The sequence below is a fragment of the Salvelinus namaycush genome, chromosome 26 (assembly GCF_016432855.1).
Source record: "Salvelinus namaycush isolate Seneca chromosome 26, SaNama_1.0, whole genome shotgun sequence".
Lineage (NCBI taxonomy): Eukaryota > Metazoa > Chordata > Actinopteri > Salmoniformes > Salmonidae > Salvelinus > Salvelinus namaycush.
Window position 1 is genome coordinate 9,885,909 of NC_052332.1, and position 14,957 is coordinate 9,900,865.

The window sequence follows — 14,957 nt, forward strand, 5'->3', positions numbered from 1 at the left end:
ATATCACGTCGGGTGTGTGAACACGCTAGTACGTCAGTGTGTTCAGGGATAAATCCTCATTATGTGTGTGTGTGTTGTGTAAACATGGACGAACCACATGTGTGTTTTCTAGTGCACAAAAACATCTCAATGCGTGTGCACTGTAGCGTACAAAAAGGTCTGTCTGTCTGTCTGTCTGTCTGTCTGTCTGTCTGTCTGTGTGTGTGTGTGTGTGTCTGTGTGTGTGTGTGTGTTTGTGTAAGGTGGCCCTTACCATAGTGAGCGTCATGCGGTCAATCTCGTGTTTGTCTTTGGTCTTGTGCTGTCTGAAGGGACTGTGCCTAGAGAGGGAGAGAGAGAGAGAGGGAGAGAGAGAAGCTGTTAGTGTTACTGTCGAGAGGACAGAGCTGAAAGGAGGGAAGGGGTGAGGGATCCAGTGAAAGAGAGATCGATGTAAAGAGTGACACTGTGACAACCTAAGGCCTCAGCAGATCCACCTGCAACGTTGCCAACGCAGATCACACTTGCATCACTCTCTCAATTCAATTCAAGGGGCTTTATTGGCATGGGAAACATATGTTAACATTGCCAAAGCAAGTGAAGTAGAAAATATAGATAATATAGCTCTCTCTGCCCCTCTTTCTCTTCCTCTCTTCAACCCTTTCTCTTTCCCTCTCTGACCCCCCCCCCCCCTCTCTAGTCTTTGAAGTGTTCAAATACAGACACGCACATCAATGGAAAGACCCATCAGTCTCCCTCCCGCTCTCTTTCACACCATACCTAGTAACCATTACCACCCCCTTCACCCTGCACCCTACCTCCCTCAGATGTACTGGGCCCAGACCTCTGGCATTTACACACTACACATCAAACACACAGTCACACACACACACACACACACACATCAAACATACACACACACACACACACACACACAGACAGGGAGTGGGTGAGAGGGTCAGACACAGAAAAGGCAAAAGGAGTAACAGATAACAGAGTGGGGGACAGAAGTGAAACAGGAAGAGAAAATAAGAGACCGTGCCAGAGGGAGAGAAAATAGAGAGAAGAGAAAGAATAGAGAATAAAGCAAGAATAGAAAGAGAATAGAGAGAATAGAAAGAATATAGAGAATAGAAAGAATATAGAGAGAATAGAAAGAGAAGAGAGAATAGAAAGAAAGAATATAGAGAATAGAAAGAAAATAGAGAATAGAAAGAGAAGAGAGAATACAGAGAATAGAAAGAAAATATAGAGAGAATAGAAAGAAAGTATAGAGAATATAGAGAATAGAAAGAAAATATAGAGAATAGAAAGATAATAGAAAGAAAATAGAGAATATAGAGAGAATAGAGATAGAAAGAGAAGAGAATATAGAGAGAATAGAAAGAGAACAGAGAGAATATAGAGAGAATAGAAAGAGAACAGAGAGAATATAGAGAGAATAGAGAGAATAGAGAATATAGAGAGAATAGAAAGAAAATAGAGAGAATAGAAAGATAATAGAAAGAAGATAGAGAATAGAAAGAATAGAGAGAATAGAAAGAATAGAGAGAATAGAAAGATAATATAGAGAATAGAGAATATAGAGAGAATAGAAAGAGAATAGAGAGAGAATAGAAAGAGAATATAGAGAGAATAGAAAGAATATAGAGAGAATAGAAAGAGAATAGAGAGAGAATAGAGAGAATAGAAAGAATATAGATAAAGAATAGAAAGAGAATAGAGAGAATAGAAAGAGAATAGAAAGAATAGAGATAGAGAATAGAAAGAATAGAGAGATAGAGAATAGAAAGAGAATAGAAAGAATAGAGAGATAGAGAACAGAAGAGGGGATGCAGCAGCCTGAACCCCGGAGAGAGAGATGGAGGTACCAAAGGGATACTAGACGATTGTTCTCTCACCCAAAAAGTCAGACAAACTTGCGGATACCATGTCTGTGTCTCTGTGTGAAGTATGACGGAAGTTAGCGGTAGTTAACGCTACGCAACGCTAGCTAGTGCAAACACTGGACGTCCACAGGCACTGTGAGTAACCGGTTGAAAAGAGAACGACGCAGGTAGTAATGACAGGATAAAAAGACTGATGAAGCAGAGCAGAGGTGGGGATGAAAAGAAGAGTGAGTGTGTGTGTGTGTGTGTGTGTGCGCGCTCTTACCCTCGGAGGAGTTTGAAGAGCATGCAGCCCAGTGAGAACCAGTCGGCGCTGCTGTCGTACGCCGTCCCCTTCTGAAGCACCTCCGGCGCCATGTACCCATGAGTACCACTGCAATACACGCCCCAACACTTTGTTAGTAACACACACACACTGCAGTAATACCACACACACAGAGAGGGGCACGGTACTTACACACTGGCGTGAGGCTTCTTCTTGGAGAAGTCGCAGGCCAGACCCAGGTCTGAGATACGCACGTGACCATGCTCATCCAACAGGATGTTAGCAGGCTGGGGGGGGGGAAGGAAAGAAAGGGGGAGTGAGAGAGGAGGGGAAAACGAGGTTATTAACATCCAATAAGAAAGTAGAAAACGCCAAGATTTTCTTGGGGGGGGGGGGGGGGGGGGGGGGACTCTGCCTTGAAATGACGCGCGGGAGAGTTCGCTCGGACATGCCAACAAGTCCAACACAGTCAGCTCTCCCACAGCCAGAGTAGCAGCACTTCTGTTTACAACTTGATCAACTGACACGGTGAAAAGACGGCGACTGGAAGTGTCGCTGCATCCCCTTGTCTTCCTTTACAGGAAGTATCCTGCTTATCTGCAGCCATTTGGCCCAGCCACTAAATCTAGAAGCACACACACCCACTGCAAACCAACAAACGGTGCTTGTATCAGCTATATCTCGTAAGAAGAGTGCGTGTGATGAATATGTGTTCGTCGCTAGTTATAAAGCGGCTATCTGATTCTGGCCAGACTTCAACACTGTTACTAACGGCGACCAGGCCAAAGTAGAAAGGTGAAATATTGTTTTGTATCCGTTAACAGTTGTTCGGATGCGCTCGTTGATTTGGAGAGCGAGAGAGATAACTGGGGTGTAGTCTGAGGTCTCTGTAGACAGAAACTATTATGAAGGGAGGGGGGGGGGGGGGGGGGGGGTATGGAGAGTCCTACCTTGAGGTCTCTGTAGACAGAAACTATTATGAAGGGAGGGGGGGTATGGAGAGTCCTACCTTGAGGTCTCTGTAGACAGAAACTATTATGAAGGGAGGGGGGGTATGGAGAGTCCTACCTTGAGGTCTCTGTAGACAGAAACTATTATGAAGGGAGGGGGGGGGGGGTATGGAGAGTCCTACCTTGAGGTCTCTGTAGACAGAAACTATTATGAAGGGAGGGGGGGGGTATGGAGAGTCCTACCTTGAGGTCTCTGTAGACAACAAAGCGGTTGTGCATGTGTTCAAGTCCCAGGATGATCTCTGCTGCGTAGAAGCGCATCTCCTTCTCACTGAACACACCGTGCTGAGACAGGTGGTAGTGCAGGTCCCCTCCTACACACACACACACACACACACACACACACACACACACACACACACACACACACACACACACACACACACACACACACACACACACACTTAATACCATTCCTTGAACACATCTTTCTACATGAGACAGTCTGCATGACCCAATAAGAGCTACGACTTGATCAATGTAATCTATTCATGAACTTCCTGGTGATCTACTGTGGAGGACAAACGAGGATCCATGGAAGATTTACCCCCGAGACACACACACACACACAGATCTCCTAGCGAACGTTTAGAGCTGTATCCCAATGGGGGATGGGGCCAAGTAAAGAAGTGTGTGTGTGTTAACCGCTGTGTAAATATGAGCCATTGTCGGTGCGTTTGTGTCTCTGGGCCTGGGTACCAGTCTGTGTAGGCAACATTCAGCTCCTCGATCTCCGTGTCATATGCCACGTTAAGGGTCGCAAGGAGGAGAATGACAAAAACAGCCCGGGGACCCAGACCAGCGTGCTTCCACTAGCAGACTCGGGAATCAATTGGAGACCTGCGGATGTTAGCCTACTTAACCATAGGACAAGCCGGGGAGAGAGCAGAGAGCAGTCTGCGACGCCCTGTCCCGTTCCGTGCGACGGTGTACTTCGAGGGGCCTCCTCATTTCATAGTGGAGGAGTGCTCGGTGGGACAGACCTCTACAGTGACGCTCTTCGCGGGTTGACTGGGAGAATCAGTTGTGACCTTTCACCTTTCTCAGAAGTCGGCAGCTAAAGGGGTTAGGGAACCTTACCATTCATCAGGTCCAGAATGAAGCAGAGTTTGTCTGGTGTGTGGAAGGCGTACGTCATGCACACGATGAACGGACAGTCCTACAGCGACAGAGAGAGGGAGGGGTGGAGGGAGAGAGATGTTTATTTTATTTTAAATGTGCTTAGATAATGTCAGACATGCAGTGCCAGTCAAAAGTTTAGACACGCCTACTCATTCAAGGGTTTTTCTTTATTTTGGACTATTTTCTACATTGTAGAATAGTAGTGAAGACATTAAACCTAGGAAATATGTAGTAACCCCCCCCCCCAAAAAAAGTGTCAAACAAATCAATAGATTCTTCAAAGTAGCCATGACAGCTTTGCACACTCTTGGTATTCTCTCAACCAGCTTCACGATGTAGTCACCTGGAATGCATTTCAATTAACAGGTGTGCCTTGTTAAAAGTTAATTTGTGGAATTTCTTTCCTTATTATTGCGTTTGAGCCAATCTGTTGTGTTGTGACGTGTGGGGGGTATACACAAGATAGCCCTATTTGGTAAAAGACCAAGTCCATATGTCAAGAACAGCTCAAATAAGCAAAGAGAAATGACAGTCCATCATTACTTTAAGACATGAAGGTCAGTCAATCAAGAACTTTGAAAGTTTCTTCAAGTGCAGTCGCAAAAAACATCAAGCACTATGATGAAACTGGCTCTCATGAGGACCTCCACAGGAAAGGAAGACCCAGAGTTACCTCTGCTGCGGAGGATAAGTTCATCAGAGTCAACTGCACCTCAGATTGCAGCCCAAATAAATGCTTCACAGAGTTCAAGTAACAGACACATCTCAACATCAACTGTTCAGAGGAGACTGAATCAGTCCTTCATGGTCGAATTGCTGCAAAGAAACACCTACTAAAGGACACCAATAAGAAGAAGAGACTAGCTTGGGCCTTCAAGACTGTTGGAAAAGCATTCCAGGTGAAGCTGGTTGAGAGAATGCCAAGAGTGTGCAAAGCTGTCATCAAGGCAAAGGGTGTCTACTTTGAAGAATCTCAAATCTATTTTGATTTGTTTTTGGTTACTACATGATTCCGTATGTGCTATTTCCTAGTTTTGATGTCTTCACCACTATTCTAGAATGTAGAAAATAGTAAAAATAAAGAAAAACCCTTGAATGAGTAGGTGTGTCCAAACTTTTGACTGGTAAATGTGTGTGTGTGTGTGTATATCTATATAGACAGGATTTCGACATAAAGCTCTGTGCGTCTGTGTTAAGATGGTATCAGACCGGTAGATCTGAAAATGATACTCCCCTTGCATTGTGTATGTGAATATACACATACTGTATGTGTATAGACAGAGTCTTGACTGAAAGGTGTGTGTGTGTGTGCGCGGAACGTACCCCTGTGCTGACAAGTGACAGCATAATTCTCTCGTTCAGAGCCAGAGTCTCCCCCTGCTTCATCTTGATCCTTTTCTTATCCAAACACTTCATGGCATACCTGAGAGACACACACACACACACACACACACACACACACACACACACACACACACACACACACACACACACACACACACACACACACACACGTTTGGACCTTACTGGTTCTGTCCTGCTGAGGAACCATTGTTCCTGTTGAATCTTTTGTCTCCTCTGGTACCCCCCCCCTCCTCATTTATTGTCTCGTGTATGTTTGTTTCCTCCACTTTCGCCATCCCTCTTCCCCCTGCACTTGTTCATGTTCCTGCGTTACTCACATCTTGCCGGTGTCAGCCTTCCTGCAGCCGTACACCTCCCCGAAACCCCCCCGACCGATGATGCGGTGGACACTGAAGTCATTCATCGACAACTGGAGAGAGAGAGTGAGAAATAGAGAGAGAGGGGGATGAAAAGAGAGTGAAAGAGGGGGGGATGAAAAGAGAGAGTGAAAGAGGGGGGGTGAAAAGAGAGAGTGAGAAATAGAGAGGGGGGATGAAAAGAGAGTGAGAAATAGAGAGGGAGGATGAAAAGAGAGAGTGAAGGGGGGGGGGGGGGCGTGAGGTTACACTTCAGACAATAGCTTATAATGAAGGTTCATGGAAAGGTTTTTCATCAGGACGCTTATAGGAGTAACACACACACACACACACACACACACTGAATAATACACTGCAACGTTACTCACATGGATGTTCAGCTCCACATTCTTCCACTGGCAGAAACGAGTGAACTTGTCACTGGCAAGAGAGAGGAAAAATAGGAGAGATGAAGAGATAGAGGTTAGCCTTCGAGGCCCCAGCCTACAGACTGTGGTAGTGTGGAGAGACGCCTTTCTGTTTCGACACAAATGGATGAATGGATACTAAAACCACTTTTCTTCTAAGTCTGGAGAGGATGAAAAAGTACATATTATTCTGGCCACTATTTAACATCTTCCCTTTCTCCTCTCCTCCTGCCTCACCCCCGTCTCACCCCCGTCTCACCCCCGTCTCACCTCTCTATGAACTTCTGGAAGATCATCCCTCGCAGGCTGTCACAGATCTCCACGATGTACGGCTGAACACAAACAGGAGTGAGTTAGTGAGTGTGAGAGAGAGAGGGAGAGTGTGAGTGTGACGCCCAGTATGTAGCAGGGATGCAAACTGGTGAGGAACCCCCCCCCCAAAACGTTATTTTTCGCACGGAAACGCCAAATTTATTTTCAGAGAATAACAAGTCCATAATACACACTTGCAAATAGTGTGCTGGTGAGGGGGGGGGGGGGGGGGGTTAATGCTCATCATGACATGCAATGACAATCTCAGTGTCCAGATATGAATACGTCAGTCTTCAAAGCATTTGCATCTGCCACGCGGTTCTATAGGAGGTGCCTGAAGAAAAGACACAAATCCCGTCTCGTATCTCCAATACATTGCCAGGTGCACTTTCGGTGTTAAACGGTATTAAAATACGCTAACTCATTCACTGAAAAAAAGGAGTACACGGGCACGACGAAAGTACTTGAGGAAGAGTGTTTTAACGGTAAGAAGTAGACTAAAATGTGAATTTAATAAATTCAAGTTGAAATAAACGTTTTTGGAGTGTTCAACGAGCTACAAAATGTTCCGCTGTCCCTTTAAGAGCGGGAGAGTGCCGTGGCAACGGTGGAGAATCTCCAACGTCTCTTGGCTAGCAGTCGGCTTCAAACGTAAACATTGAAAAATGACCTAGCACGTGACCAAAACTATGTAAATAGTAGACATTCGGGTAAATACGACCAACTTCTATGCCTGTACGCTTCTAAAAAAGCACTTCTCACATTGCACCCAGCCCCCCCCCCCCCCGGTTTGTGGCGTGGAGAGACGACTCACTCTGATATGACATCACGCTCTCAAGTCAGTTTCGGATTGTTTTTGTAGGAAGCGTAGGGATGCATTCTGTGCTCAGTCAATGATTTCCACATGAGAAACAGACCCTCCCATCCTAACCTTCTTTGTGTTGCTTCGCATCCACACGAGTCGCGTGGATTTTTGGAACCGAAACGGCGAATATTGCCGCGAAAAGCAGCAAAGTTTGCGTCCCCGGTGTGGGGCTGCGCAGACACGCAAACGGGAGTCGGCGAGTGAGCGTGTGTTCCTCACCTGGAAGAGAGAGGGAGGCACCTGTTTCTTGGCCAGGTGAGTCTGAACGTGGTCCACTGCTTTCTTAGAGAAGGCCTGAGAGAGACAGAAACAGAGGGAAAGGGGGAATCGACAAGAGTATGGGGGGGTGGGGGGGTGGAGAGAAAGAGGAGGGTCGTGAAACAAATATAGCAACAATAAATGAGTCATTCCCAGTGCAGTTTGGCATGCAAACAGTTTTAGTTCGGTTGGGGTGTTCCATTGTGTCTAATCATGTAAACTTCCTCCCTGAGAGGAACATAACACATTTCAGGCTGACGTGGGTTTGACGGTTTTAGGTGACCCTGTTACGCTGTGTTGGGCGTGTGTCCCGTGTTGACGCCGTGTCCTTACATGTGAACAGGAGAGGAGTTCCTTCATGATGTATCCATCATAGATCTGTCTGCTACGACACAACCTCTCCTCTTCAGAGTCCAACTTCTCGTAGTCCTTAATCTGACACACACAGGGGTTAACACACACACACACACACTTCCTCTGAAACATACCATGGAATTAGCCTAATCTCAAACGTCTCACATGCCCACAAATCCAACGGACAACACACTAGACTCCTGCTCTCTGACCAATGTGAGTGAGTGAGTGAGAGAGCGAGGGGTAAAGAAACAGACAGATTGAAAGATATACACGTTATGTACAAAAGTATGTGGACACCCCTTCAAATTAGTGGATTCTGACTATTTCAGCCACACCTGTTGTTGACAGGCGTGTAAAATCGAGCACACCGCCATGCAATCTCCATAGACAAACATTGACAGTAGAATGGCCTGTACTGAAGAGCTCAGTGACTTTCAATCATGGCTGCGTCACAGGATGCCACCTTTCCAAGTCAGTTCGTCAAATGTCTGCCCTGCTAGAGCTGCCCCCGGTCAACTGTAAGTGCTGTTATTATGAAGTGGAAACATCTAAGTGCAACAGCTCAGCCAGGAAGTGGTAAGGCCACACAAGCTCACAGAACAGGCCCGGCGAGTGCTGTAGGGTGTAAAAATCGTCTGTCCTCGGTTGCAACACTCCCTACTGAGTTCCAAACTGCCTCTGGAAGCAACGTCAGCACAAGAACTGTTCGTCGGGAGCTTCATGAAATGGGTTTCCATGGCCAAGCAGCCGCAAACAATCCTACCTGCCCCAATGCATAGTGCCAACTGTAAGGTTTGGTGGAGGAGGAATAATGGTATGGTGATGTTTTTCATGGTTAGGACTAGGCCCCTTAGTTCCAGTGAAGGGAAACCTTAACGCTACAGCATACAATGACATTCTAGATGATTCTGTGCTTCCAGCTTTGTGGCAACAGTTTGGGGAAGGCCTTTTCCTGTTTCAGCATGACAATGCCCCCGTGCACAAAGCTAGGTCCATACAGAAATGGTTTGTCGAGATCGGTGTGGAAGAACTTGACTGGACTGCACAGAGCCCTGACCTCAACCCCATCAAACACCTTTGGGATGAATTGGAACGCCGACTGCGAGCCAGGCCTAATCGCCCAACATCAGTGCCCGACCTCACTAATGCTCTTATGGCTGAATGGAAGCAAGTCCCCGCAGCAATGTTCCAACATCTAGTGGAAAGCCTTCCCAGAAGAGCAGAGGCTGTTATAGCATCAAAGGGGAGACCAACTTCATATTAATGCCTATGATTTTGGAATGAGATGTTCGATGAGCAGGTGTCCACATACTTTTTGGTCATGTAGTGTACGTGTGGGCTTCCTACCTCTTCGTAGAACTTGAGCTGTGGTACGGCCTCGTCGATTTCAGTCAAACAGAAATCTTTGAACAGCAGAAAACCTGAAACAGAGAAACACACACTGTCAGCGAGAATACACACACATAGTTGTTTCTTTGACATTACGATATCAATTACACAACTCTATTTGTGTACACGTGTGTGTGTGTGTGTGTGTTTTGAACTAACTGCAGGAGAAGTCACGTCACTGCCAACAAAGCTGCTGGGGTTGACTTCCACACAGCCCTTTCCTTCGAGACTTAGGCCTGTAGTGGATTGGCCTTAAGAGAACACGATTCTCATCTCATTGAGCCAATCCCCTGACACACACACACACACACACACACACACACACAGCAATGCGCCTCAGACGGACCAAAATGACAGGGAGTGATAGTGCCCTCATCTCACACCTCTACAGTCTGCATATGATGACAAAAAAAATAAAAAATCACACAAAAAACGCTCGCCACACACACCATCTACTGGAACCCGTTGGAAACAGCGCTCAGGAACTAGCCCGGGCGTCGCCGTGGTAACCCGCCCGTTGCCTTCCCGGCACGTGTGTCCGTCTCTTCCCGGGGCATTAGCCAATTAGCATTACTGCTGCTAAAATAGACGGGCTAACGAGATGACACGGGGAACAACCTTGCAGAGACAAACAAACACGTTTGCTACTGGGCCTCTTCTTCCCCTTTGCTCCAAATCCTTCCTCCGCCTGATCGCTCTCTGCAGTGGTAGAACTAGTAGTGTGGGTTTACAGACGGTAAAAATACGAGCGGCCCTAAAACCACAGGGAGCAGAGCAATACAGATCAAGTCGATTGTCAGACGAAATCCCATAAATTGGTGGACTAGGGGTGGACAACCCTGCCCGGGTAGAAACCTTGGCTACCAGAAGTTCGGGGTGAGGAGGAGGACGGGTAGAGGAGAACGGTAGACGAGAGAGGAAAAAAGGGAGAAGGGAAGAGAGGAAGTTAGAACATTGTTCACCAGCATTCACACTTCTCTCTACGACCGTGCGACTATCACTTTACACAAAACAACACAACAGTCAACTCTGGCCTCCCTGTCACAGGAAGACGAGGTTATTTAAAGAACGGGGTCATCTCACAGTAACACTGCACACAGAGAGTACCCTCACACACACACACACACACACACACACACACAAACAGGCTAACACTTACGCACGAGACACACACACACCAAACTAGATGAACGAGTGTGCTGTGGTTAAAGAGATTCTCGGGTACTTTCGTATACTTTTTAGCCAGTAGTTCTGAAAGTGGCGTTCACCAGCCAAAAGTGGTCCCCGAAAATGGCGTATTACATCATATATGTGCACCATATCCTTGCTCTCCCTCTGCCGTGTGTGCATCTGGCAAGCTGTCACTCAAATAGCGGAGGGGCTGAAGCTCATTGGCTAGAACGCAAATTGCCGAAGGGGGGGCTGGCCCATGTGGGGAAAAATATAAAGAGAATGGCGCAGGCACAGGTTCCAGCAAAACAGTCGCTCTCAAATGTCGGGATTTCCTGGATAATTAATGTAAAACAAGACCTCTGCTCATAGACTACTCGTATGAACTACGCACGGACGCATCCAGCCCAAAAACGTAGCAGTTCAGAGTTCAGAGGCAGGTCTTTTAACTGAGCTGTCATGAGCAGCGTCTCTTCATAACCTCCCAGAGAGAAAGAGAGACGGGGGAGGGAGGGAGAATGATGCACTGTGTCCTACCTCAGAACGGAGGGAAATGCATCTCAACTCTTTTCATTTGTCCCATTGATTCACTTAGAAAGGCGCCGTCTGAAGAGATGCCGTTCGATTCGCTAGCTACACACGCACACGTTAAATCAGACGCGCACACCTAGTTAAAAAGGGAGGTGCTGTGGCAGACGCCGTGTGACGCTGAGCTATGGCAGCACAAGACCGTGAGATGGTCCAGCCGGGGAGGTGACTGGATTGATGTACATCGTGATGATGAGCGAGTCGTCATATTTCCCCTCTGTAGTACAAAGTGCACAAGGCCTTGCCGCAGAGCTAAAAACTCTCCCACCACTACATACTGCTTGACGCACCACTTCTGCGTTTGTGAGTCTTCTTTCTCCAATGGCGTCCATCTGACCAGCACTGCGTACACGCACAGACACACACAGGAAGAATGCTGGGAGGAAAAACAAACTACTTTCATTCTCTCCCCTTCCCCCTCTTATCTCTTCTCCAGACCCTATGCATTATTTCCTCTCCAGGCCAAGCCCCTCCCTCTCCCCGTCCGCCTCTGTTCCTGTCAGAGTGGCACGCAGACACACACACACACGGGAACAAGAATTTCGCCTTACTGCGACCTCTGCGCACACACACACACACGCACATCGGGATGAACGTGTGCAGAGAGGATCCTTGTTTGCAGCGAGGGTGTGTGTGCGTGCAACGAACGTGCGCTCACACACCCGGGCACGGCGGGTGTTATTCGGAATAAGGGTGGAAGAGAGAGATTTTATATGTCACTGGAGTCAGGGATTAACAATCGCAGGACACGTCAGCACTCACTAGCTAATTCAACAAAATGGTCTCACAGAGAGCACACACACACACACACACCAAACGCCCGCACACACACACACACACACACACTCCTAGGATGAAACATATGCTTCTCTGTGCTTAGTGTCATTACTGGAATCACCTGAACTGGCTAAATATAACGTGCTGATTAAGTCTCCCTAACTCACAGCTCAACAGTCCACACCTCTCCTCCATCCATCTCCACTCTTTCGCTCCAGTCCTTTGATGTAGGAAGCTTCATTTCTCTTTCTCCCTCTCTCTCTCTAACTCCCGTCTTTCTCCTGGCTCTCTCGCTCTTCCGGCTCACAATGTCTTTCCTTCAATATATCCATGTAGACAACCCCCCCCCCCCCTCTCTCTGTTCCGTCTTTCCATCTCTCATCACTATACAGGAAGTGTCTAATCATAACAGAAAAAGTGTGTGTCCATGCTTAAACCGTCCCCACACCCACATTTAAGCAGAAACAAACACTTTTACGCTCAAGAGGAACAAAACCTGCTCAGTGCTCCAGACTGCAACCATTTAGTCACATTTTGTGACCCTTTGACTTGGCTGTGCAAGTACAGAAATGCATTGGTCACATCAGCGCGAGCTGCACATTCTACACGGTAACCTCACTCCAAACGTCCTAAAACCATGACTTGGTCAAACAGTAATGTGCATTATCCTTATGATCCCTGTAATGAAAGTCCCTGCCCTGCGGCCGTTTCGTAGGGGCCTGGTTCTGTGACGAGCGAGCCACTCATTCCACACTCGATCTAGCTAACGTGTTTTGGAGTTTCCACTTACTCGGGTGGTGAATTAGCCCCAGATAAATATGCCCATGATATTAGTGCACATACAGATGTAGGCAAATTCATCTCTAATGAACAAAATACAGCTTCTTTTTTTTTTGCATTCTATTTTAAACAGTCAAATATAACAATAGCATAATCGTCAACCCAGAATTCACCCCAATCACTGGATCAGGTTGCGCATAAAAAATATATTGAATCATGCATTTCTGCATGGACGTGTTCGATGAAACAACACGCTGTTTGAATACCATCTCAGTAGTCGATTACACCTCTTAATAAAGTACCGTCAATGACTATATATGATAACTTGTTTTTTTCGATTCCGCGAGGGCGCAAAACAAAAGTATGGTGCTACCAAATCATCGTCTGGTTCCACCAGGGGAAATGGTTAGTGGGCACCAGGGGAAATGGTTAGTGGGCACCAGGGGAAAAGGTTAGTGGGCACCAGGGGAAAAGGTTAGTGGGCACCAGGGGAAGAGGTTAGTGGGCACCAGGGGAAGAGGTTAGTGGGCACCAGGGGAAAAGGTTAGTGGGCACCAGGGGAAAAGGTTAGTGGGCACCAGGGGAAAAGGTTAGTGGGCACCAGGAGAAAAGGTTAGTGGGCACCAGGGGAAAAGGTTAGTGGGCACCAGGGGAAAAGGTTAGTGGGCACCAGGGGAAAAGGTTAGTGGGCACCAGGGGAAAAGGTTAGTGGGCACCAGGAGAAAAGGTTAGTGGGCACCAGGGGAAAAGGTTAGTGGGCACCAGGGTAAAAGGTTAGTGGGCACCAGGGGAAAAGGTTAGTCTGGAGCAGGGTGTGAAATTACATTTTTGGTCCACCATCCATTGTGGCAGGTAGATACAAAATACATAGAAAATTGACCAGACAATTTTTTTTGGGGGGGGCGGGTGTAAATTTCCAACCCTGGTCTGTGGCCCTGCTACTTTAGAGCAGACACACACACACCTTATGAGGTGTTGGCAGCACTTAAGTACCATAGATATTTCAACACGACCAACTTCCTGTTAACAAGTTATTTCAGATCATCACTCTGGTCTTTTGCTACCTTCCTTTCTCTCCACTTTTGCTTCCTCTCGCCCACGCACGCCAGATGCAGTCAAACCTCCTTCAGTTTCATTATGAGCCTGTGAAGTAGGGCTGGGCGGTATTCAGATTTGCATATTGTAATACCGTCCTTCTCGCACACCAGGATGTATGGTATTACCGGCTTAGTGCACAAGGGGGCTCTAAAAAAATATTTAAAAAAATAATAATAAAAAATAATTAAAAAAATTAATAAATACATTAAAAAAAAAAAAAAAAAAAAAAAAAAAAAAAATCGCTAAAAAAATCCCATCGGGGATCTATTAGCAGAATGCTAACGGAATTAGCACAAGTACGTGCAAATTTCCATGGAGGCTGCTAGCTAGATATACTAACGAGCACAAACGAAAATAAACTATTTGCAGACAGGCAATCCAGCTCATAAGGTTATACATATATACATTTACATTTTAGTCATTTAGCAGACGCTCTTATCCAGAGCGACTTACAGTAGAGTGCATACATTTTATTACATTTACATACTGAGACAAGGATATCCCTACCGGCCAAACCCTCCCTAACCTGGACGACGCTATGCCAATTGTGCGTCGCCCCACGGACCTCCCGGTTGCGGCCGGCTGCGACAGAGCCTGGGCGTGAACCCAGAGACTCTGGTGGCGCAGCTAGCACTGCGATGCAGTGCCCTAGACCACTGCGCCACCCGGGAGGCAGTATACATAGCCGTGGGAAGTAGGGGTGCTGAAGGTGCTGCAGCATCCCCCGGGAAAAAATAGTTGATTTTTGACATACTTATTTTTTCAGGATTCAATTGTTGAAATTGTAAGAGTTGTCCTGTCCCTTTCTCTGCAACTGTCATTCTAATGGAATCCAGAAAGAACAAAACCATGTCCTCAAACATTTACATTAAAAAGGTGCAAAGTTACACGCAAAGACAAAACACACACATAAAATTAAATATTTTATTGATCAAATAACATGGAAAACAACCACTTTTTTTGTGCTGTA

The 14,957-nt window shown here is 46.6% G+C and overlaps 1 protein-coding gene across 2 annotated transcripts in view; it reads right to left on the reverse strand.

Annotated features, from left to right (window-relative positions):
• Positions 1 to 14,957, reverse strand: part of LOC120020946 (beta-adrenergic receptor kinase 2) — a 50,627-nt gene that overhangs the window by 16,540 nt on the left and 19,130 nt on the right. Inside the window, exons 4-15 of one of the 2 annotated variants that reach the window (XM_038964592.1) lie at positions 9,533 to 9,606; positions 8,162 to 8,263; positions 7,790 to 7,864; positions 6,664 to 6,725; positions 6,355 to 6,406; positions 5,948 to 6,039; positions 5,589 to 5,688; positions 4,224 to 4,302; positions 3,327 to 3,457; positions 2,326 to 2,420; positions 2,134 to 2,241; positions 254 to 320 (exon numbers count right to left, since the gene is read on the reverse strand). In XM_038964592.1, the coding sequence (XP_038820520.1) occupies positions 254 to 320; positions 2,134 to 2,241; positions 2,326 to 2,420; positions 3,327 to 3,457; positions 4,224 to 4,302; positions 5,589 to 5,688; positions 5,948 to 6,039; positions 6,355 to 6,406; positions 6,664 to 6,725; positions 7,790 to 7,864; positions 8,162 to 8,263; positions 9,533 to 9,606 (1,037 nt within the window). The remainder of the gene's footprint in view (positions 1 to 253; positions 321 to 2,133; positions 2,242 to 2,325; positions 2,421 to 3,326; positions 3,458 to 4,223; positions 4,303 to 5,588; positions 5,689 to 5,947; positions 6,040 to 6,354; positions 6,407 to 6,663; positions 6,726 to 7,789; positions 7,865 to 8,161; positions 8,264 to 9,532; positions 9,607 to 14,957) is intronic. The other variant, XM_038964593.1, reaches the window with a different exon arrangement.